This window comes from Megalobrama amblycephala, linkage group LG9 (genome assembly GCF_018812025.1).
Source record: "Megalobrama amblycephala isolate DHTTF-2021 linkage group LG9, ASM1881202v1, whole genome shotgun sequence".
NCBI lineage: Eukaryota > Metazoa > Chordata > Actinopteri > Cypriniformes > Xenocyprididae > Megalobrama > Megalobrama amblycephala.
Genome location: NC_063052.1, coordinates 14,136,216 through 14,163,052, shown reverse-complemented (window position 1 = coordinate 14,163,052; position 26,837 = coordinate 14,136,216). Strand labels below are relative to the sequence as shown.

At 35.5% G+C, this 26,837-nt stretch overlaps 1 protein-coding gene across 1 annotated transcript in view; it reads left to right on the top strand.

Moving 5' to 3' along the window:
• Positions 1–26,837, top strand: part of csmd3b (CUB and Sushi multiple domains 3b) — a 521,564-nt gene that overhangs the window by 97,125 nt on the left and 397,602 nt on the right. Inside the window, 1 exon segment of the mRNA XM_048201776.1 lies at positions 21,289–21,401. Coding sequence (XP_048057733.1) covers positions 21,289–21,401 — 113 coding nt within the window.

Here is a 26,837-nt window from a genome sequence, read left to right as displayed (position 1 = left end):
GTATTGCATGAAAGACGAGCAAAAACCGTGGAAGTTTGTGAAAGAGGCATCTAATAAGATGTCAAGCGACAGTGGCACGTCTTCATTCAGAAAAGCCGTCGTCTTTATTTCCATAACCAAGGCAACCTAGCAGCCGACTCTATCTGTATGACGAGGCAAGAGGGCTTTTCCTTCCGACGCCCTTGCAAATTTTCTTCTTTCTTATCTTTCTCCTTACCCAGCTGAGTCCATGCCAAGTCTTTTTTCCCTGTTTCCTCTTTATTTATTCAGTAGGCGAACGGTTTGTCCTCTGGTGCAGTTGCCGCATGTGAGGGGGTGGGAGAGGCCACCAAGAGAAGGAAGAAAGCGTTCTTTGTGATCAGGGATCTGAGCTTCCCAGCAAGCCAAAGGGCCCTTGCTCAAAAAGGCTGTCTCGGGATCTGTGAGGAAAAAGCCAAGGCCAGGTTTAACATCTCTGATGGTGCTCTTTTTGGTCGGCTGATGAAATGCAGGGGTATGTTTATTCGAGTGTACAGTGGTCTCTTTACAAAGTCAATAGGAATTTGATCAAGTCAGTTCAATGTGACAAAAACAAATAGGTGAATGTTTCAGCTGCTATTTTAAGGCATATTTTAAAGTTGCAATAGCTCAGTCAGTCACACTAATCGAGCAATTTATAGAATTCAAGCCCTCATTCCTTATTTAAATAATTCCGGCCCAAGGCATATGCAAAATAAATGGGCGGGGCCTGGTTGAGTTAGTTAGTAGTAGTACTTATTGCAAGGGGCGGGACATTTCCCAAACACACTCAAAACATTTGACCAATCACAACACACTGCTCCAGCTGACCAATCAGAGCACATTGTGCTTTTCAGAAGGAGGGGCTTCATAGAGACAGGAACTAAACAGAGCGTTACTGACAGACTGGGAAGAGAGGAGCTGCAACAATGGAGAATATGAGGAAAATAATGTGTTTTTTGAGCATTCAAGCATGAAATCCTATTCTAGTAGAGCCCAAAAACAAAAGGGCATGATATGGCCTCTTAAAAGATATGTATTGTAATCGAAATAGACAAAGTTTAATAAAATAAACACTTAAATGTGTATTTGCATGTTTTCTTTCTGAAAGAAAACAATTTATGGAAGCAAAATAGCTCCAAATTGAACAGTGCTTGGAAAAAACTATGTAGTATCTTGCCTTAAACAGCAAGAGTTTGAAGCGAGACTGATTGAATGAATCCCTCCACCGTTGTGTTTTTGAATTTAGACCCGTCTGTATCCTCTCAGCAGGGCCCTGCGCAGCAGATACCGATACCCTTCATCAGTTTCAGTGCTGCTGTTCTGTAGGTCTTGTAAAACGCTCGCTGTGCCACCGAGATAGCATTCCTCCAAATATTGTCCTCCGGGGGCCACAATTGGCTGACTCCCAGGGTTCATTGAATGGGCTATTGGGAGTGTGCTGAGGTAAATAGTTGATGAGAGATTGCTCAGATTAATTAGCTAAGCTCATTGTCTTGGCTAATTCAGTCTTCCGCATGACCAAGCCTGAAAACGTAACCTGTTTTGTAAAAAATAAAAAAGAGAAGGGCATATAAATAGTTCCCCCCCACAACCTCCTCATCCTTCATCCCCGCTTTCAGATCGCAAACAAATACTATATACATTTTCCGGATTAAATGCAAATGACAGTGGCATTTTCATATTTGTACTCTGTTAGAAAATTAGCATCTTAATGATGTGAATCATAATGAGATGGTGTGTTGACTCTCTAATGACACAAAGTGTGTGTTTCTCTGTATGAGTAGATAAATTCAGTTGCAGTAATGCTTATTTGGTAATATTTTATATGTAATTGAGAAGTTGACTTTTGGGAAAATTGACCGGTCATCTGACCGGTGTGACATACTATACTCTAATTATTTTGAAAACATTTATAATTATTATACTTTCAGATTTTATGACCTCATGCTGAATTCTTGAGATACTACATGAAAGATTTAAATGGGAAAACTATATATATATATATATATATATATATATATATATATATATATATATACAACAACAACACACATCTGTAATTTAAACTATTTAAAATGCATTTGTGATGGTACACTCTAATAAATGCTGGGTTAAAAACAACCCAAGATGGGTTGAAAATGGACAAACCCAGCGATTGGGTGATTTTGACCCAGCAGTTGGGTTAAATGTTTGACCAACGTGCTGGGTAGTTTTATTTAACCCAACTATTGTTTAAAAAGACTATATGGCTGGCTTAAAATGAACCAAAATAGGTTAGACATTAAAGATCAGACACATAATAACTAGAGGCAACAATAATAATCAGGTGAACATTTATTAATAAGCAATTTAATAAATGTTTATTGTTTAATTATTGTTCATTAAGCTTATTAATAAATGTTCATTTCCAACCTATTTTAGGTTCATTTTAAGTATCGATACAGTAATTTTTAAACAATAGTTGAGTTAGATAAAACAACCCAGCAGGTTGGACAAATATTGAACCCAACCGCTGGGTCAAAACAACCCATTTGCTGGGTTTGTCCATTTTCAACCCAACTTGGGTTGTTTTTACCCAGCATTTTTTTAGACTATAGAGAATTATATGTTTAAAAATTGTTTAAAAAAACATGAATAAATACTTTCCCTTATACATTCACACAGATTTTAACATAAAAAAATCCATGCACATGTCATCAAGTCATTATGCAAGCTTGAGTTATTTATGCAGAGAAATGAAAACAGTTCTCGTGCATGAATTATAAGCTAAGCATGCAACCCTCCATGCACACAATCATAATTCCATGTCATGCAGGGACACATACTTTATGTACATATGAATGAACATGCATCAACACACTAATGAGTTCACAGTGTTGTGGCGTATATATCTCCGCAGCATCCTGGCCATCATAAGGGTCACTCTGCACTCCAGGTTATTCCTGCCTAGAATAGTCCAGAAAACAAATGACTATGTTGGCATGACCAGCAAGGTTTGATAAATTCCCCCACATTTCCAGCAAATGAGTGCAGTCAGGCGCACATTAGAGCAGAATGGCAGTAGCATTAAATATTCAGCAGTGCTCTTATTAATGTTCATCCCATCAGCCAAATGCCAATCCCAACCAAGAGAGTGATAGAATGATTATTTTCACTTCTATTTCTTCCAACCCTGTCGTCCCAAGTCCCCTTACCCTGAAGAATAAAAAAAACAAAAACTCTGAAAAGGCCGTATGCACAGATGGCAGCAAATGCGGTGGCTTTCAATTACAGTCTGAATGCCAAACAGTATTTACTTGATTCTGGAGTATCTGCGTCTACTTGAATGTAGCAAAATACATTGGGGAGACCTGGGCATCTGAGTAACTGTAAGGTTTAAATCCATTTCCACAAATGTATGCACAAATTATGTATATTATTATATATTTATGTTGCTATTAACTAAACATGAGTGTTCAAAGGATTGGGGTCAGTATGATTTTTTAAATACTTAATACTGTTAATACTTTTATATAGGGATGATGCATTAAACTGATTAAAAGTGACAGTATATAATTTTAATATTATGATAAAACATTTCTAGTTCAAATAAATGATTTTCTTTTGAACATTCTATTCATCAAAGAGTCCTGAAACAAAATGCATCACGGTTTCCACACGCACACAATATATAGAAATATTTTATAATAGTATAAGATTATATACAATTCATATACTGTGTGTGTATATATATATATATATATATATATATATATATATATATATATATATATGCCTCATACTTCTTTCAAAAGCATTAATATATACCAACTGCAAGCTTTTGAATGTTAGTGTGTAATGATTATGTATTTTATTTATGAATATTTTTCATCAGGCCAGGGAGGGTTGTCACATGTTTTTAATTGTAAATGTAATTTTAATTTTAATTTCATATTAGCCACAACAGTTGTTTGATACAGAATTGTATGCTGGCTTAAAGGCAGTTCTTTGCAATTTAAAGTCACATTCTCATTATAACAACTTACCTTATAACCTGTCCCACTACTGGGGCATGTTGTCACAAAAATTTCAATGTATGTTCGATGAACTTTAATAGTAAATAGAAAATTAATAGTAAAAATGTTGGATAAAGAACGTTGAGTAGTAAAAGTATAGCCTCTGTCCCCTCCCTAAACATTATTTTCTAGCTAGTGATGTGCTTCATTATGCTTCCACTGAACATAGCTCCAGGTGAGGAAGAGAACAGCCTTTTCAAAGGAAAAGAAACTGTTCTCTTATGAAAAATCAATCCATTGCATTATGAGGCATTGCTGGATTCATGACTGGAAAGTGTTCGTGGTCAAAACTGTGAAACTAATTGCCTGTGAGGGGAAATCAGATAATTTTAATTTCTATAGTCAATATTTGACCAGGGTCTTTGAAGTACCACTGCCGTGGGTGTTTTCGGCTTGTTATCCATGTGGACGCAATGGAATGATTTGCAAAGAGAAAAGGAGAGGACGTGATGAGAAACAGACCCGGAGAGAAAGAGTGAGACAGAGGTTAATAACTTGCAGAGAACTAAGAATAATAAGTCAGAATGCTGGAGCCACACGGACCCTTTATATCTGGAACAGAGCTAATTGCTCCATTTGAATAGATTTTAAACTAATGGACTTTACTCCCTCTAAAATCGCAGATTTCTCACTTACAATGCATTACATGAAATTGACCCTTTCTACTGATCAAGGAAAGAAACTGCATTTCACAAACAGACATATTTTTCCCATAATGCCAAAAAAAATAGTAGCTGAAAGTAAAAAAAAAAAAAAAAAAATGAAAAGGTCATATCTGAGTAGTTCCTCCAAACTTACTGTCAATTTTGTATGAGTAAAATGTGATGTTTGATCTATCTATCTATCTATCTATCTATCTATCTATCTATCTATCTATCTATCTATCTATCTATCTATCTATCTATCTATCTATCTATCTATCTATCTATCTATCTATCTATCTATCTATCTATCTATCTATCTATCTATCTAATTGTATCTATAGTACAAATATTCATTAAATTAAATTGATTATAAAGCAGTACAAAATTGTATTAAAGGTGCCCAAGAATGCTTTTTTACAAGATGTAATATAAGTCTAAGGTGTCCCCTGAATGTGTCTGTGAAGTTTCAGCTCAAAATACCCCATAGATTTTTTTAAATTAATTTTTTAACTGCCTATTTTGGGGCATCATTAACTATGCACCGATTTTTTTCAGCGCGCCGCCCCTTTAATTTGCGTGCTCCCTGCCACACGAGCTCTCGATTATATTACAGCACATTTACAAAGTTCACACAGCTAATATAACCCTCAAATGGATCTTTACAAGATGTTCGTCATGCATGCTATATGCATGCTTCGAATTATGTGAGTAAAGTATTTATTTTGATGTTTATATTTGATTCTCTGTGAGTTTGAGGCTGTGCTCCGTGGCTAACGGCTAACATTAGGTTGGAGAGATTTATAAAGATTTATTTTATTGTGTTTATGAATTATACAGAATGAAAATAGCGACGGCTCTTGTCTCCGTGAATTCAGTAAGAAACGATGGTAACTTTAACCTCATTTAACAGTACATTAGCAACATGCTAACGAAACATTTAGAAAGACAATTCACAAATATGACTAAAAATATCATGTTATCATGGATCATGTCAGTTATTATTGCTCCATCTGCCATTTTTCGCTGCTTGCTTACCTAGTCTGACCTGTGCACCTGTGCAGATCCAGACGTTACTGGCTGCCCTTGTCTAATGCCTTTCATAATGTTGGGAACATGGGCTGGCATTATGCAAAGATTGGGGGCGTACACCCCGACTATTACGTAACAGTCGGTGTTATGTTGAGATCCGTGTGTTTTCCCTTTAAACAAATGAGATTTACATAAGAAAGAGACAGCAATGGAGTTTGAAACTCAATGTATGTCTTTTCCATGTACTGAACTCTTGTTATTCAACTATGCCAAGGTAAATTCAAATTTTGAATCTAGGGCACCTTTAAAGTATCTAAATATAATCAGTCAACACTGATTATTAGCAGATTATAGATTATAAAAAGATGTAAGACAAGCTGAGTGGATCTAGCAGAGTTTCTTGCTTGAATTTAATTGGTCACAGTCACAGCCAGGAACACATGGTGGTTTAGGTATAAGATCTGAATATTCCAATATTCAGATCTTATTTAATGAGGTATGCCACTGTTAGTAAAATATGTCATTTTTAAAGATTGATTACAGTTTGAAGTAATTCAATGAAGACAATATATCGATGTCTCAGTAATATTCATGCTTGTACTCTCTCCGTTGGGGTGACTGCATGTGTTTAGTAGGAAACTTCTCTCTCTCGGCCCTGGGTTGTTTATTTAAATGCTCTTTGTTCTGCATGAGATCTGAGGCAGATGGGGTTTTTTAAAGCAGTGAGTAAATGACGTATGAAGATGTTGTCAGTGTTCCCAAGAATAACCTAAGAGCTTTATTCATAAAGCTATAAACCTCAAATCTCTCTATTTGCATAGTATTTCGTCTTTGCTTTCTGGAAAGGCACCTAATTACTGTAAATTCTGTATGAAATAATACTTTGATCTCCATCTTTGCATGACAACATGCTTAAACAAGCTTTCGTCTTGGTATTATTCATCCGAAAAGTGTATGTGTGCAGGTTATTGCAATCAGACGATATAAGAAGATAATTAATTATTATGTGCATATACAAATAAAAGTACAGAATGATTCATGCATATGAAGACCTGCATAATATAAAAAAGCTATATTAGTAGTCTCCAATTCATCTCTATTTCTGACTTGTGATCTCACCTGTTTCTTTTTCAGAGATCAATTACCCCATTCCGTTTTTATTTTTATTAGAAGAGAATGAAGAATGAAATCGTTCTATGTCTTTAAACTGTTAATGAGCAGAGATGTGCACTAGCAAATTGAGAAAAGACACCATTACTTGTGATTGAAAATTATTTCTTGCCCTGATAATAAATGTCACCGATAGTAATGATGGATTTTACACCATTCAGAATCTTCATTTGTGCTAATATCTGACTCACAGTGTATTTTGCATTGAGATCTTCTTCGGATTTGCCTCAGGTCTGAATTTTGATTATTGTATTTAGAATCATATGGCTTTTACTAATTATTTTGTGATTGTTCAATAGGAATTGAGACCCCGTGTCCCTTAGCTTATGTGTCTTGAGCCCCTCAAATCTTGTGGGTCACTGTAATGATGCTCCGCTTCTGCTGGCATATGGGATTTCTAGCTTGGCCAGCTGTAATGAACGACATGTCAGCACGTTTCTAGAGGGCCGACGGTCCCGTGGCCTGTTTTAACCTTTACCCAGATGACAGAGCAGCATGTGGAACTCTGGCCTCTCTTCTCCTACCTGGCCATATTCATAAATCAGGTACCAGACCGCTACAAAGACTGGTGTTTATGTTGTTCGACCTCCATTCATGCTGCTTTGCAAAGCTAAGAGAGTGGATTGGGAGTGAATTAACAAAAAGAAAACTATCTGGTAAACTATCCTTTACATGACGCCACACCCTTATAGAAACATCCACCTGGAGGGCAAAACAAGGCTTTCCTCCACTGCCCTCCAGTCATGTAGTAAGGTAGTAAAACAGTGATATTAAAAAAAACAAATTCAGTATACATCTTTTTGATGATGATCTCACTCCAAAAAAACGTTGGGTTAAAAACAATCCAAGTTGGGTTGAAAATGGACAAACCCAGCAATTGGGCTTGTTTTAACCGAGCGGTTGGGTGTGCCATATGCACAATTGTTTAAATATTACTCTATGGCCGGCTTAAAATGAACCCCAAATAGGTTGGAAATTAAAAAATCAGACACATAATTAAACATTAAACAATAGTTAAATAAAACTACCCAGCAGGTTGGGCAAACATTTAACCCAACCACTGGGTTAAAAGAGCACAGTAGCTGGGTTTGTCCTTTTTCAACACCAACTTGGGTTGTTTTTAACCCAGCATTTTGAGCATTTTGTATGAACACACTCAGAAACATAGGTGCAAAAGTTGTCATAGGGGCGGTACCCTTTCAAAAGGTACACATATGTACCATTTAGGTACTAAAATGTACACTTTAAGGTACTAATATGCACCTTTAAGGGGTAAATAGGGTACAAAGGTGTACCTTTTGAAAGGGTTCCACCCCATTGACAGCTTTTGTACCTTTTTTTTTTTTTTTTTTTCTGTGAGTGAACAGGCAAGCAGATGAACCAAGAATATAAACTGTTTTTCCATAGAAAAACCATTATAAAGAAAATGCTTAACCATTGAGCACATTGCGTTCATCTTCTTCGCCTGTATATATAATGCTTCATCAGTACTGAATTTGATATTTTAATATCACTGCTTTTAGTATATTAAGGCTGTTTTTATGTTGTTTCCTGCTGTTTTCAGTGATTGAAATACTGTAGCAGGTGCTGTATGGATCACAAGTGCACAAAAACTTTAGTTTTTTCTTCTATTGAGAGGTGATCTAAATAGTCGTGGCCTGAAGCAGAGTGAAAACTGACAGACCTGTGCTGTTATTCAATGGATGTTTTGCCCTCCAGGTCTCTGTGCCAGTTGAGCGACTGAAAACTATAGGTTGCCGCTTGCTGAACCAGTAAATAGATACAGTATTAGGCAATCTTAAACAGTCTGGCTGTCTCCTACAGATCGCTTCTGCAGATTAACAAGTCAAGACCGAAGTTGTGTTTTTGCAGACCGCCATGAAGGCGAGGGTGACAGTGCTATTCAACAGTCTGAATTATTTCCGTGAGTCCACACAGCATGTGACGTGCGACGTCCTCCCCCTCAACCGCACCGTAGGTCGGCTTTGTTATCAAAACTTCCCCCGCTTGATTACCTCCGATCCGATTCTAGATCAAGTCAGTCACACTGAGTGGGAGTAGACAGGTCTCTTCACTTAACAAAGATGAACTAATACAAAGCTAAAACACAGTGAGATCAAACATCAATGTTTTGAAAGAGATATGGCTTTGAAGTTATTCTATGAATATTATTTTTCTTAACAATGCTTTCATTTTGCGGCGACTTACCTCAGATTAGGCAATCTCGAAAATGTATTACACACATTTAAAGGAATACTTCACAAATAAATGGATATTCTGTCATCATTTACTCACCCTCATGTTGTTCCAAATCTGTATGCTCATATTTTTACAGTGGAATACAAAAGTATCAATTTTTTTGTTAATTGTTATACGGGGGCCCAAATAATATGGGATCAACTGAGAAATCTGTAAATTAATTGAAAACAAATAAATCAGTTAAGTGACCAGTTATCAAGATGTGGATAACTAGATTTGAGAATGCACAGTCTGACAATGAAAAACAATTCAATGAATAGATAAGCATGTAAATAAGAAAATATAAAATACAATGGTGACTCATCAATTGGTATAGAAACTGATATAAAATAATGAAAATATTTGTGATTATGAAGTAACTGATAAATGCATTTTGCCCTATTATCCAGGAAGATAATTATTTCTATATTGTAATTGTATTGAATTGCGTTTTCAATTTGCTTCATCTAATTAGTTGTTTTTGATTCTCAAAACTGTAAAACCGAACAGTGAAATGAGTTTGTTTTACTCAAATAATAATAAAAGTTCATTGTCTCAACTCAAAATTTGATTGTAGTAAGCTGAACTTAATATGATTGAGTTGCGGCAGATATCTAATTCCCAGCATGCTTTGCTTTGTACCAATGTTAGTTTTTGCTTAGTCTTATGTAACTTTATTACTTTGAGTTTGATGAACTTAAACCAAGGCAATCGGTTTCCTCAAACAATTTAAGTCACTATACAGTTGTTAAGACTTAGATTTGTTACATGAATTCAAACTGAATGAGTGGAATAAACTTAAAATCTTTTACGTTAATGATTGACTAAACAAACACTAAAATATAGTGAATTTAACCCTTAAATGCATACCTCGGGTCTTTAGTGACCCGGGACGTCATTCACTACCCTCCTCCTCGTTCATTTTTTAAAGTTAGACATCAACCTTCTTGGTATTCCTCAATCAATTCATTATAAAGAATATAACAAGAAAAAAATCATAAAATTATAAAAGAATGCCTATTTTTGTATTCATTTTTTGTAAAAAATTGTATAGGGTCGCAACGACCCGAGGTGTATATGAGTGTACGTATATTTTTTCTGCACAACAATAATTGAATCTTAGATGATGGAATAAGTGCAATTCACCTTTATTCCACAAGGTGGCAATGTCTGATACACAATGCTGAAGTGACGACTCATTCAGACAGAAAACGAAATAATAAGAAAAACATGAAATGGCTCAGCGATTTACTGCAGAGCAAGTACTGAACGCAATCAAATATGACTGTAACTGTTACTGGATGGATCTGGTGAAGCTGTTAGCGATCAAAATATTGATTTTGAAGATGTTGAAAATTTATATAGTTTTGAGAATACGTTTGAGATCGCGAATGGGCTCATATTCGTGACCTCAAATATAAAACTAGCCTATTATTTGCTGAATGTACTGGGAAATGAGCTCTGACGAGGACAGTGATGATGGCATAAAACATCTGCTCAAACGGAGCCCTTTCAAGCTCCAAAAGGTAACAAAATACGATTTATTTTATTCTTCTGTAATTGTTCCTCTAATATCAGAAGAGTTTTATATTATCGCGACAGGTAGAGATCCTTCCGTGTTAGATATAGATCCGGGTCGATAAAGACCCGAATATGTAAGAATGATTGGCGAAACAGTCATGCATTTAAGGGTTAACTTAACATATACAGTATGAGTTTACAGTACTCACACTTATTGCTTTTAAAACTTAAATGGTTTAAGGCAATTGGTTACTCAACTAAACTACTCACTTTGCCTGTTTGTACTGATGATACTATATTTATTTTTATTTATCTTATTTGTTATTTTTATTGTAAAGCACTTTGTGACTCTCCTTGTCTGTGATAAGTGCTATATAAATAAACTTTACTTACTTACTTTCCTCAAATGGTTTGAGTTACCGTAACTTACCAGGTTTTATTGTTCAATTGATTTATTGATTGTTTTTCAGTTTCTCAAGTGATTAAGTCTCTCATTTGGTCCCCATATTGGTATACAGCTCTTGAATTAACAACTAAGAAGCCCCATTAAAAATTGTTTGCATGCATAAAGATGATGTTCTTTAACAACTGAAAAGGTAGCAAAACAAATGTCTTTCCGCCAGAAGCCAAACCCACTCTTCTGTCGTACACCACTATGTTTGCCTCATAAAATCCCAAGCTCATTAGCCAGGCAAGTGCATCCGTGTCCATGTTAGCGAACAGAAGGTTCCATATAAATAGCAGGGTCTGCTTGAGTGGGAGACTGGAACTGTCCTCGGCAGCAGATTGCTTTGGGGTGGGGGACGGGGGGAGCTGGGGTGGAATGCAGGCAATTTCCCCCCACTGAGGGAGAGTATGGTGCTGATGGAATGTGGATTTTGATAAGGCGGTATGCCTGTGTGAGTGGTACGTCTGGCTGGGCAGATATAGAGGGAACAGAAGGGTTTTAATCTGGGGTAGTGAGCTGCAGCATTAGCAGCTGGGGCGTGCTATAGCCCGCCGTACTTTGCCACACAACTTTGTGATTTGTTTCGAGGCGTAGGATAGATACAGCGTTTGATTCGGTGAGTGGTCACAGATATTGGGAATGAATCTCTCGAGGTATCGCTCGCCCACACGCTTGTCTTGTCCTCATTTAATTACTCCGCTGATGGGAAACTCTTTGAAAGTTAAAATCTAAAGCAGTGGTTCTTTACTTGGCTGGCTCAGGTCATTCTTGTTACACAGAACCTGTGTCACTTTTAAAACGTCTTGTAGTTTAAAGGGGCTATATGTAGAATTCAGAAACACCTTGTTTTTAGCAACACATGTGGCCATTAAGTGAACTGCAGCCAGCACGTGATGCACAAGAGACTAAACGTGATTCAATGCCCCTATATACTCTTTCTTTGCTTAGAAGCAAAAAGAATTTGGAAATACCTTTGCAGCGATATACTGTTAATGAATAGCTGAATTTAGTAAATATGTGCTGCACGCTTTCCTCTCAATAACAAAATAAACACACAACAACATGAGAAAACAGTAGTCCAGAAATCATCATGATCATAGCGATGTGGATGTTTTTGCACCAACTCTGCAATTCACAGACATCATGTCGACAGATGAGGTCATTAAAATTACACTATTATGATAGTTTGATTAAATAGTTTATTTGAGACTGTAGACTTTTTAGATCTTGCTATGTGCGACTATAGTTTGAATGCATCCCTTGTATTTGCATGACACATTGACTTTACAGTACAGGAAACCTGTTTTGCCTTTATCCTGAACAATGTATAAGCATTCATAGAATAGAATGGAAAAGAGGTTCTCGGGAGCACACTTAAACGTCACATTCCTTTGGATTTTCCTGACAAGGACCAGAGTCCTTCACATAAAAATTAGTCTACAGGTTTTCATAGACAAACCTAGGAAGTCTCGTTTTTTATAATTTCATTTCACTCAGTTCACACATTGCCAATAAAAAAAAAAGTGATTAATGCATGAAAATTTTTACATATAGCCCCTTTAATGAAAACATATCCACTAAAATGAAAGTTTGAGAGTTCACTTACTTGAGGGTGTCAACTTAAAGGTGCCCAAGAATGCTTTTTCACAAGATGTAATATAAATCTAAGGTGTCTCCTGAATGTGTCTGTGAAGTTTCAGCTCAAAGTACCCCATAGATTTTTTTTAATTAATTTTTTTAACTGCCTATTTTGGGGCATCATTAACTATACACTGATTTTGGCAGCGCGCCGCCCCTTTAATTCGCCTGCTCCCTGCCACACGAGCTCTCGATTATATTACAGGGCATTTACAAAGTTCACACAGCTAATATAACCCTCAAATGGATCTTTACAAAATGTTCATCAAGCATGCTTCGAATTATGTGAGTTAAAGTATTTATTTTGATGTTTATATTTGATTCTCTATGAGTTTGAGGCTATGCTCCGTGGCTAACGGCTAACATTAGGTTGGAGAGATTTATAAAGAATGAAGTTGTGTTTATGAATTATACAGACTGCAAGTGTTTAAAAATTGAAAATAGCGACGGCTCTTGTCTCCGTGAATACAGTAAGAAACGATGGTAAGTTTAACCTCATTTAACAGTAGATTAGCAACATGCTAACGAAACATTTAGAAAGACAATTTACAAATATCACTAAAAATATCATGCTATCATGGATCATGTCAGTTATTATTGCTCCATCTGCCATTTTTCGCTGTTGTTCTTGCTGGCTTACCTTGTCTGTGCACAGATCCAGACGTTAATACTGCCTTTCCTTGTCTAATGCCTTGAACATGGGCTGGCATATGCAAATATTGGGGTCATACATATTAATGATCCCGACTGTTACGTAACAGTCTGTGTTATGTTGAGATCCGGAAGTCTTTTAAACAAATGAGATTTATATAAAGAAGGAGCAAGCAATGGGGTTTGAAACTCAATGTATGTCTTTTCCATGTACTGAACTCTTGTTATTTAACTATGCCGAGGTAAATTCAAATTTTGATTCTAGGGCACCTTTAATTTTGATATTTGATTTATGAAATTGTGATATAATTGCAAATAGTTGTATTATACTGGAAAGTTTTACAGAGGGATAAATATAATACCACAAATGAATTCATGTTGTGCCTCAAGAGCTTCTTTGAAGACTTTGTACATCGTCTGAGATCATTTGAAACAACATGATTAATATAGATGAAAGCGTGAGCTCACGCCAAATAGGACAAATATTGGATATCGCTGTCTTTAACCAGTGAGAAATTGAGTAAATATGACTGGGATGCTGAATGTTCGTTACCAATAGAGTGAACTTGTCACAACTTGAACAGATCTGGATTTAAGGCCAGTCAGTTTCTCAAAGTTATTTCCTCGTTTCTTTGTTACAGCATTTCAATACATCAAGCGATGTTCTGAAAATTGCATTTTGGGGGAAACTTTCTTAATAGACTCCCAAAACGCTTAGTTATCCCGGTTCATAATTGTATACGGCTGTCAGTTTGAGTTACTCTCTTTTATAGCTACAAAGACACGTCCCAGGTTACTTTTATTGACTTTCACAGTCGTGGCAATTGCATAAATATTCAAGTCCATTGCTATTCAATATGACACAGACTTTTGAGAGAAGCTCAATGTTATGAATGACTATCTGCAAGAGGCATCTCGACAAATTAAGATTTATGGACTGTTTTTCCCCACGAGAGGCATTACATTTTTTCAGGGGACCATGATATCATCTGTTTTCATTTGCCTGAAAACTTGACCAGACTTTTTCAGAATATTTACAGTATATTTAACAGCAATGTCTTATGATGAGAAAATGTCAAATGTATAAAATGTCAAACTGCAAAAGTAAATGTGTGTTCAGTCATCAAAAATTCACAGTTATTTGTTGCTTTTTTTCATTCTCATTTCTGCAAATGTGCTTCTCTTTATCGCCATAAACAGCATATAAATTATGTTCTTGAAAATTATGTCCTTGAAATATTAATAGACTCGTGCATTTGTGTAGTAAAGAGAGCAGCCAACATATTTCAGTGTGTAGGTGTATGTGTATATTCATACAAAATTGTGTCCATCTCTGTTGTGCCAGTTATGGCCAAATATACTACACTTAGGATTCCTCAAAAGCCAGCATAATTTGCAATTATATTTATAATTTCACAGTAAATATCACAATTGTTATTGCTGTGTGTTTTATTTCTAGAACGTCAAAAGATCCAATTAAGGTTTTATTTTTTTTATTATTTGGACTTTGACACTTACAGTAAATAGCAGTACCAATGTTCATCATCCATGCTTTATTATGCAGGTTAAAATTAGTTACTTTTTTGTGTATGTTACATTGTACAGTACTTTCTCTTAACGTAAAATATTATTATTTTTTGTATCAGTGTTGGCCGATATTAGGTATATATTGACTAATTTTCCCTATCTTTATATTTAGATTACATTTGCTGCCATCTAACAATCACTACAATTCTTTAAAAAGCAATAATTTAACACTTAAATCTCAAAATGAATATCCACTTTTTCATACATTATAATGTTGCAATGCCTAAATTCACTTGTAGCATTTAAAACAATTTTTTTATTTGTTTTACTTTTAAATTAGACAAAATCATATAGAGTTTTAATATCAGCCATTTATCAGTAATCAGTCATAACATGAAAATAATTATTGACTATTTATAGATTTATACTGTTGATGGAGATCTGGAACATTTATTTGAGAGTCATTGAGCAAGTTTTGTAATGTATCATTGTAGCCATTATTTTACATTTGTAGAAGTCTCAAAATGATGAAAATCAATGTAATGCAACATAGCACCAGCAAATTTCTATCCAACTACTCAATATCTTTTTTTTTCTTTTTCTTCTTTTTATTTTTTCCTACTGGTGACATCAAAGGTATGCAGTTTAAATTGGTCAAGCAGATCCGCAAAACCAATAAGGGGCCATGTTGTTTGACCTATGTCTATTTCTGCAGTGAGAGAAATTGATTGTCTTGACATCTCCATCTTCATGGAGTGCGTTTGTTTAAGTTTTGTGGTTGAGGTCCTCCATAACCCTGTTTAAATATCTTTATTAAACCCATCCGTCTTTACTCTCATCATGTTACTCTCACAGATGTGATCTTATGTAACCATGGCAAGATGAAAATAATCACATAATCATAGGAAACTGCACCTTCCCTGTTGAATTACATTATCCTTTTACACTGGACGCCTTTTAATGAGGGGGGAAAAAAATCAATAGACTTGAATCTATGACTTTTGAATATTGCACTCTGATTAAAGACAAATGTTCTCACAAAAGATGAACTTTCACTTACAGAATGTTTTATCTGCTCATAAGCTCACACTCTGACTGTATATGAAATAAATACCCTGAAACAGATGCTGCTGGAGCAGATCAAACCCTCCAATCAAACCTCATATTTCCACGGTTCCCCATTCCACTACCTTTGTGACAAAAAGTTTTTTGAGTGTTTTTCATTATATATATATATATTCCTCTCTGGGTTGTTTAAGAATGCAAACAGACAGAAAGAGAAGGGAAAGAGAGAGACTGACAGAGAGACAGAAACAGAGAAATCTCATCAAGGAAATAAATGAGTATGAGTATGAGTGAGCATATTTGGCAAAATGTAATTACCGGATTAAAAGGAGGGGAATGCACATTAGGAATAAAGCAACATTAGAGGCAGGGGTGTAATGGTGTCTTTGCGGAAATGTTTCATGATCTCCAAGCAGTGGATCAAAGTGTGTGTTTTTTTTTTTTTTTTTCTTATGGTAAAATGAGATCTTGGTAATTTTCTACCATGTGGGAAGCACTCATTTTACAGCAGAAATGAAATATAAACTGCCCTCTCCATTCAAAATGATAAAGGCATTATGTCTATGAATCAGGAGTGAATGTTCTTAAAAGACAAAATCATGTACAGTAGATATCAAAAAAAAGTTCTTTCTTTCCGTTTAGGCATGGATATAAAAGCTCTGTTCAGATGAGGCCAGGTAAAGCACAAGCCCTATTTGGCTGATAATTGTTTTAACAATGGAACATAAAGCAATTTGTGCATTTACAGAGGTTAGTCTGTGAATTTTATTGTTGATGGGATCAAAAATATTAGTGTTTTTCTCCTACACACCAAAAAATGCTGGGTTAAAAACAACCCAAGTTGGGTTGAAAATGGACAAACCCAGCAATTGGGTTGTTTTAACCCAGCAGTTGGGTTAAATATTTGACCAACCTGCTGTGTAGTTTTATTTAACTCAACTATTGTTTAAAAATGACTGTATTGCTTGTTTAAAATGAACCCAAAGTATATTGGAAATGAACATTTATAAATAAGTTTAATGAATAATAATTAAACAATAAACATTTATTAAATTTCTTATTAATAAATGTTCACCTTTTGCCTCTTGTAATTAGATGTCAGATTTTTAATTTCCAACCTATTTTAAGCCAGCCATATAGTAATTGTTAAATAGCTGAATTAAATAAAACTACCCAGCACCTTGGGCAAGCATTTAACCCAACTGCTGGGTTAAAACAACCCAATCGCTGGGTTTGTCCATTTTCAACCCAACTTGGGTTGTTTTTAACCCAGCATTTTTTAGCGTGTACAAATTGTGAGGAAAATTTTCAGCTGATTTTTTTTTTTTTTTATTTTTTTTTTTTTTGATGAACATCAGGGTTATGTGGTAATTTTGTTTCAATGTATTGTGTAACACTCACATTCAGACTAAAAACCACAGAGTCTTCAGTCGTGTCGAATCAGCACATTAAATCACTGAAGTACACAAACGTTCTGTAAATCCAAACAGCACTCAAGATTGAGTTGTTTCAGTATCACCTTTGAGCATTTTATGAAGTGCTTGAGGTCAAATGTTTGATGCTAGAACACTGTTGTCTACACAGGGATCTTATTTTCTGGCCAGTTTTCAGTTAAACCGTCCTTTTAATCCTAACTCGTATGACAGGCTGGTTTTTGACCCTGTCAGTATGGTGGCTTTTAAAGTGTGCAGCGTGAGCTGATTGGTGGCTGGGAGCTTGAAGACAGAAGAGTTTGCTGCACGGGCCAAAAGCAGAACGTCCAAGCGATTTAAGCCCCGATGATCATCTAACGAGCAGCAGAGAGTAGAGCCTCCCGACTGTTTTGGCTGAAGGCAGAGTGAGGAGATAGATTTGTTCCAACTCACGCAGTAGTCGAAAAAAGCAGTTAGCGAATCCCTTGGGGATGGACGGAGTCTGTGAACAGAGCTGCTGTTCCTTTTAAAGAACTCAAGCGCCACTGATCTCCAACAACCTTTAAAGCCGGGTCCCGCAGTCTGGTACGCAAGCAGTTGTTTGCATGCATGCTTTAACTCACTCCCAACACTGACACTGAGCTGTATGCAAAAGAAAATCTCATATTTTACAGTAATATTAAGTAAAAGCAAACCTTTAGTAACTAAGTTAGTTGAACTTAAACTTTTTATGACAAGTGGGGCAGGGCCAAGAGCCAAAAAGTCAGAAACAAAGCATGCTGGGAATGATAAATCTGCTGCAACTCAAAAATATTAAGTTAAGCTTACTACAACCAAAGTTTGAGTTTACGCAACTTTGTTTCTATTAAGTACAATGAACTTTCATTATTATTTGAGTGAAACAAACTCATTTAATTTAATTAATTCCACCGTTCGGTTTTACAGTGTATTTTAAAAACTTTTTTTTTTTTTTTTCTAGTTTGAAACCAGTTTACTTACTGTTCTATTTACATTTTGATGTTCAATAATTATTTTAATTATAAAAATGTGTATTTGTAATATATAATTTAATAATATTCAATACAATACTCATTACTCCTTTCAAAAGTAATATTCTTACTTTTCTTATTAGTTCCTGCAACAGTAATTCATTACACTACTTGTTATATTACTTTTCCGTTGCACTCCACAGAAGTGATAATTGCATATTTACTTCTCAAATTTCTGATTTTGCATGTGCGCCTCCTTGTGAAAGTATTTTTTTTTTTTTTGTATTTATATGTAATTTTCATGTGATTTTGTCTATTTTTAAAATAATAAAGGATATTTAGATGAGAAATGTAAAGCAGGTGTAGCGATTAGCTTATTCTAAAAAGTTACAAAAAACATAGTTCTGCCTCATCTCATACATTAATATAATATAATAGGCCTAATAATATTAGTATTATAATATTAATAGTAATATTAAGTAAAAGTAAACCTTTTTGTGGTTCCGATGGTTTTCACTGCATAAATTATCAATTAAATATAGAATATTCTTTATTAAAGCTACAATTTTAGTCTCCTTTGTTCTTTGATGAACATTAATGACAGACATCACAGCATTTGGTTTATTAGGCTGCTGTCACTTTAAGAGCTGCCGCTGCCGAACATGACACGGATTTGACGCGCATCTCATTTTCTCACAAGATCTCTCACATCCATTTTGGGCATTATTTTGTGTGTTATTGTTTGTTCAAGTGCAACCGAGAACTCGATACTGGTGTGCGTCTTTCTGTGCACACGAGTCATGTGTGTGTCACATGACGCGACATTCACAGACATTCACAGTGGTGCTTGAATGATTTAAAAGCATCTGCGTGAATAAGAGCATGATCATATAATGTAACGCTAGCCAAATTATGATGGAAAAAACGGTTGCTGCGTTAAATAATTTGTAAAACATTAAATTAAGTCACTATAGCATCAATAATTCCCTGTAGCACTAACATGATTTATTCTCCTAAAAGTAAATCGCTTTATTCCAAGGCTTTTACAAGTGCTATTTCACCTTATTATATGGTTGACTAAACATTTGAAGGTAAAGAGAGAATATTCTTTGTTAAGAAGCAATTGGGACGTGTGTGGATTTACATAAGATTTAGGGACATAGGTCTTTGAATGTTTCTCTAACAGTCTTTGAAGTTTATGACAGGTTTAAAGGTTAATATTATTAAATCATAACTGCAGTGTCCTGAGGATATTATGCATAGGCATTTATAAATATTTCAGCCTCACTGTGAGTTCATTAGCATAAACAAAAGAAATTCTGTCCATGTGACACACATTAGCTGACACGTGCATATTTGAACATACCCCCACACACGCATTTAAAAACCTCCCCGCATCCTAACATGTTGCTGACCTAATCGATTTTTTTAAACGGAGATAACCAGCAGCTCTGCTAGCACATGATTTCCTTATGCAGAGTGTGTGTTTCATCAGTGTGTGTGTTCTGCAGCATGCTGGTGGCTTAAAATGTTGCTGCTTTCTGGAGGCTTCCGAGGAAAGGTTTGACGAAATGTCTTCTTTCCATGCACACGTAAGCATTGGGGATTATTCTGGAGCTTAAAGAAAGCAAGCAAGAAGCACAGTGCTCTCACCTCAAGAAATAATGTGCAATAATATGAGTGCTTGGAGAAGACTGGTTCATATTTAACTAAACATTGACACAGCCAATTAGTTTCACACTTATGTTTTTTTTTTATATATATATATTTTAGCCATGTTGTCATAAGCACTGATCTTTTTTAGTTATAAGCCTGTTGCCTTATGTTATGTGCTATAGATCAAAAAAATATTGGAGCTTTGCACCACATTAAAATGCCTTTGTTTCTCCATATTACAAAATAAACTACTACAAATAAAAATGTTTTTGAAAGAAGTCTCGTCTGCTCACCAAATCTTCATTTATTTGATCAAAAATACAATAAAATCAGGAATATTGTGAAATATTATTACAAATTAAAATAACTGTTTTCTGTGTGAATATATTGTAAAATGTAATTTATGATGCAAAGCTAAATTTTCAGTATCATTACTCCAGTCTTCAGTGTCACATGATCCTTCAGAAATCATTCTGATATGATGATTTCAGAAACATTTCTGATTATTATCAATGTTGAAAACAGGTATTTTTTTGTTTGTTTGTTTTTCGGGATTCTTGGACAACATTTATTTGAAATTGGAATCTTTTGTAAAATTATAAATGTCTTTACTATCACTTTTGATCAATGCATTGCTTCAATCCTTGCTGATGAAAGACATTCATTTCTTTAAAAAACTGGCACAAAGTTTTAAACGTTAGTGTATAAATAAAATATTGAGGATTGTGATAATGATGACCAGACATTAACATTAAAATATTATATTATATTATATTATATTATATTATATTATATTATATTATATTATATTATATTATATTATATTATATTATATTATATTATATTATATTATATTATATTATATTATATTATTATTAAACATGTATATATATTTTTTTAATGATATACCAATTTTTCCTATTTTTTCTTATAACAGATCTTATTTATTATTTATTTATTTATTTATTTATTTATTTATTTATTTATTTATGCAGCTTTATAACCCCAGCCAATTGTATTATATGCTCCATGATGAGTAAATAATGACAATAAAGTTTTTATTTCTGGGTAATTTCCTTGACACACTTGACACACTCAAGAAACCATCAGCATAAAACGTATTGTCACAACAGTCACAAAACGAACACCATGTGTGCAGCGAGTGCACGTGTTATAAGGGTGATATGTGTATAAGGTCCTTCATTTCTAACTTATGGTTCTGTTTTCTCTCTTTGCTCTCTTTAGGTTAACGGGTTTCCAAATCCCTCCTCCCGTCACGAGCACTGGCTCTGTATTCTCCCTGAGACTCACCAGTGACTTCGCCGTGAGCGCGCACGGCTTTAAAATCTATTATGAAGGTAAAGATTCCAGTCCACTCTGTGTTGTGCTGCATTTTGTTACACTATATTGTACATATCAGACGGAATCTGCGGCATTAATTAAGAGCTGCTCTGGCTACCCTGCGATCTGTGCCAATCATAATTGCATTTATTAAAGCTCAATGAAGAGGTGGTCTCTGACTAAAGACCTCATCACTCCCTATTAAACCTCATCAAATTACTGTCTTTTAGACACTTGCATCAAATTCCAGGAAGATGGCTTAGTGCATTATATCACCTTCTATTTCATTAATTTTGCATGTTAACTAATGGATAGTGAAGGGTACATGCCTTCTTTCTCTTTATTGCATTAGTCTTGGGATTTTTCCAGTTGCTTGGCTGTGCTTTTAAGCCTCCTAGTCTTATTTATGAAGACCTTCAGGCTGAGAGTTGTTTATTTATTTATTTATTATAAATAAATAATGTTAAATTTATATGACACTATCTGTCCATTACATGCCTTCATTAGATGTGTCATAACACATATTAACTGTACAGCAGATTTGGGCTTTGACGGTGTTTGACGGCTGAATAATGTGTGTTCACTATGTGTGAGGTGGTTGGAGGGAGACGGATAAGTGTGGTCTTATTTGTGTGAAGCAGAGCTGCTCTGCTTGTCTTTCATTGTCTGATCTGAGTCACTTCAATAGGCTGTGTCAGCCTGAAGCATCATTTACTGTGTGTTGTTTCAGTGTCTCGGCCTGGTTGCCTCCCCTTCCCTTTGATTCACTTTTGGATCATACAGTTCAGGGAAAAAGTGTCTCACTGCTGCAACGTCAAACTTATTTTCTCAGAAAGCCGCGGGCCTTAATTTGTTCTTGTACGCAGCTTAAGTAAAAGTGATTTTTAATACATAAGAAGTCAAATCTGGCTTAATTAAAAGGGGATTTAAAACTTTTTTGCAGTGAAATTTCAGGCTAGTTTGTTTAATTTATGGGGAAAGTATTTAAATTAATTTTATTTTTTTTATTTATTTGAGAAACATCAATTTATGGTGTCATTAATAGTGTCAGATGTGCATTTAAGTTTAAGTTTTTCTTTCTATACAAAGACGTACTATTATTATTACTATTATTGCAATATTATGAATCCTTTTACAGAGAGTTTAATACCTGATGCTCGCAACGTCACAGTAAAATGCACTTATGATTTTATGGAGGCTTTCAACCATGATTTTACTAAGCAGTTTATTTCCTTCCTTCTTTTAAAATATGCTTATAAAAGACCCAAGTAGAGCGACTGACCTTCATGTATGAGAATGTAATATTCATAGAGAGAAAATAATTTTATATGAGACTTCTAGTGACAAACCAGCAATGTCTTCAGTATGTTTTGTGTATTTCTTATGTGTATGTACACACAATATTGTTTAAGTGTGTGTTTTGTTCATATTTCTGCAGCGTTGCACTGGTTAGCCCCGCCCACAGCGAAATCTGATCACACCCCACATAGTTGCATCATCAGCTATGTTTGTTTGGCTGTAATCTTGTCATGTTATGCTGCATTTTAGTAATCAGTGTGGCCACTTGACGCCTGGTTAGGGCACATTGTTGCACTAGTCTGTCTGGTTGCGTAGCAAACAACTAGAACGATCATATTGACTTATAATAATGTAAAAACTCCAAAATCAGGAGATATTCAACATCAAGCAGAAATTAAGCTGAAGTGCGTGTATGTTTACATAATGAAATGTTTCATAGCGTGGACAGCAGTTTGGTATGCATAGCTTCATCAAGCAGTCTGTCCCAGAAACGCTTGGTTGAATAAACTTTCATACAGAGCAGAGTTCCTGGTATGACTGGTAATGATTCAGTGAGGCGGATGGAGGATGGAAGGTGTAGCCAGTGACAATGGTATTGGCAATATAGAGGATAAATGATGCAAAGTGTTTCTTGAAAGGATGTGGATACATTCACTACTGTGACAGTTGCTTTTACACATTTTGCCCCCTTTAAGATCTCTGGATGGTACAGTAAATGCAGGAATGAATGGCAGCTCTTTATTTTCATCAATCATTTATGCAATCTGTATTTCATGTGAGTAGCAGGAGCAGAGTTCAGCAACTAAAAACTCAACCTTCATGTGGGTGTTCGCTTGCGTCGCGTACGGTGCCACTCAACCTCTCTCACCCCATTTCCTCATCTGTCTCTGAATTAAAAATTGGCAAAAGCATGCTAAATGGTAGGCAGTCTTCCAAACAATTAATAGAGCTTACTTTTTAAAGACGCCTATAATCATTTTCCCCTTATGCCCTTAAAATATTAGCAGTGGGGGTGGAAAAATAGTTTAGTTTTCATGACCATTTGTCAAAATGATGGTTAGAATTTCTTCCAATTTCGCCTTCTTCGCATGTGAAATTAGAAGCAGTGGGTCTCATTCAATAATAATTGCATGGATTATTTTGTGTAAGTATATGCACAGGAGAACTTCTCGTAATAAAAAGAAAAAAAGAAAATTCTACTCGACCCGCTTAGAGCAGTTTGAGTAGAACCGGTTACATTTGGTGCCGTGACCCGGATGGAAGTGAGGTTTGGGGGATGAGTGTAAAAAAAAATTTAGAGCAACCACATGCCTAAGGTTGATCATTTGCATAAACATGCCCAAGCCATGTCCATATAAGGCTTTCCTTACCACATTTTTGTCACTCTCAGCTGACACATGACGGTCTCTAAAGACATCCTCATGCAATATCAAGGGCAATTCCACAAATGCGCCGATGGGAATGTCAAGTTTTGAACGTGATCTACTAGTGATGCGGAAATTAAAGAACAGAGACGCAGTCAAAACATTTTCATAATGACCAACACAATCTAACAAGAGCAGTGCAAATTTGCACATTAAAAGTCCTTTCAGCCAATTGAATCACTAGATATTCCGCAATTGCCGGCAATCTTGCGTTGCGGTTATAGACTGCAGTGAAAAATATCTCAGAGTATTCGACTTCTTGCTAGGCTTTTTTTTACACTGATGAGGACGTTTTGAGATCTACAAGTAAGAGTTTTAACATGGAAATCTGATTTTGTGTAATATATGACCACTTTATGTTTGTTTAACTGGCAAAATGTCATCAAATACACTTCCCTCCAAAAGTTTGGAAACACCCCTGGCAAAGTGTGGTTTTGGACGATGTCAGCATAAATCCTTATCATTTTTTGATGCAAATATATTACAGTAACTTGACATTATCATTGAAGACCAATAATAATAATTTTCATTTTGATTACATAATAATGGCAATATATGCATGCCAAAGTCAGACATGCCTCTTTTCCAGCTGTGATGCCTGGTTACTGGTTTAAACTTGGCCCAGGTTTGTAAAAGATTTTTGGGTCAGCACACCTTAATAGCTTCAACATTTGATTGCCAATTAAGTTTAGAATGCAATGAACCAATTAGAACCCAGTTTAGGTCAGATAGCTGCTAATGCTGGATATTTTGATGAATCGAAAATGTAAGTTTTTTTTTTTTTCTATGTATAAACTGTTTATATAATAAATCTTGTGCTTGTCAGTGCAAAATTATCACAAATTAAAAAGGATTCGTGCTAATATTGTCCAAAAACCTACTTTTCTAGGGCGTTTCCAAACTTTTGGAGGTCAGTGTATTTTAATTATTTATTTCTTGATCCTTTTCGGGATTACATGTACAATATCGCTGTTGTTATTCTTGAATAATTTTACGTGTTTCATCATTATTTTAGCTCCCTTGGTGCGTAATGGACCTTTTCTTGGTTTCCTGTCGACTAGTGAATGTTAGTTTGGGGATTATTTTCCATTCATTTTATCCTGCAGCATACAACAAGTGGATCCTGACATTCTTGTACTCTTGCACCATGGACCACCACCGATTGCGTGATTCTCTCCACGTATCTCCTTCTGTCTCTTGCATTCAGATGGGAAATGTTGAATGTGTTTAAAAACAGATGACGGAAGGAGAAAAACATGCACAAACAGCTGAAATAACTTATGAATGTTTCCTGAAGGAATCGTGTTGGAATCATTCTTTTCAGACCGTGACAAATAGACGGTTATCTAAGGGTGGTGTGGGTGCAGAACATGTTGATTTCAAAGACACTACTCTGTCACCAGGGAAACTAGCTTCTCTGAGAGGAAGTCAGCAGTTCTACTCCTGCTCCTGTAAACATATGCCTGAAGCTATTGTTCTCATGAGGGCCGACACAGGTAGAATATATCTTACAACATCCACGTGGAGTCTGGCAACCTCACAAAGTTCTCTTGAGCTGAACCAAATCACTGTATTGCACTGCTTTGCTCCTGAAGGAGAACCTCTTGTACGTATACAGGACCTCAGAGACCATCTGAATGTAGAGGTTTTCGTTCAGTATACAGTATGAATATTAAAGTGTGCTTTATTATTAATGGTGCACGCTAGCTTTATTAAAAATGTATACCAAGCTAAAAGGGATATCTAAGCAAGGTTTTTTTTGTGTTCCCTGTGGCCCTCAAGTTTATGTCTCTGTTAAAAACAGCATTTTCATGTAATGTTGTTGAAAAAGCTCTTTGCCAGTTGGGCTGTTAGATTCAGATTCCAGATCTTTATTGAATGAGTGTGGCTTCCAGACTATTTTTTTTTAAGGTGAAGTGAGATTTGATAATACACTGCGTTCCAAATGATTATGCAAGAGGCAAATCAGTAAGATTTCTGTACAATAAACATTCAGATTTTAGTTTTTCTAAGAAAATGTTTGTTTGTTTATTAATCCATGTCTTTTTAGATAACTGGTATCAATTTCAGACAAAATAATTTGCCAGATCTATGGAAACCCTACTTAGAGGTTGTTCCACGTTATTAAGCAAATCACAGTTCTCATGCAATATGGGGAGGAAGAAAGATCTTTCTGAAGATGAAAAGCATGAAATGGTCCAATGTTGTGCAAAAGGCATGAAAACAACTAATATTGTGTGAAACTGAATGGAGATTATCAAATTATCATAAGATTTGTGAGTGATTTAGAGCACAGCAGAACTCGGTCAGATAAAGGCTTATTGAAGAAAGTTCCTGTCAAAAAAATTAATTGTATTAAAAGGTCAGATATAAAAAACCCAGTGTTGAGCAGCAAACTCCTCTGGAGTCTCAAGAAGCTCTCCATGCAGGCTGGCAGTTGTGCGTAAAGATGCATTTCAGCCACTCCAAACCAAACCTCACAAAGAGAAACATTTACAGTGGGTGTAGAAATACATGAAGACTCATTTTTAAATAGTTTTATTCACTGACTAATGCCGTACTACAATGGATGATCTAAATGGATGGATTTCTGGATGGTTGGTGAATGGCCACCACGTTCCAACAAGACTGTGACGTCAGCAAGGAGCTGGTGGGTGATGATTTGGGCTGGAATATTGGGAAGTGAGATGGAGGGTATTAAAATGACTTTTGCAAGATATGTGGAGTTCA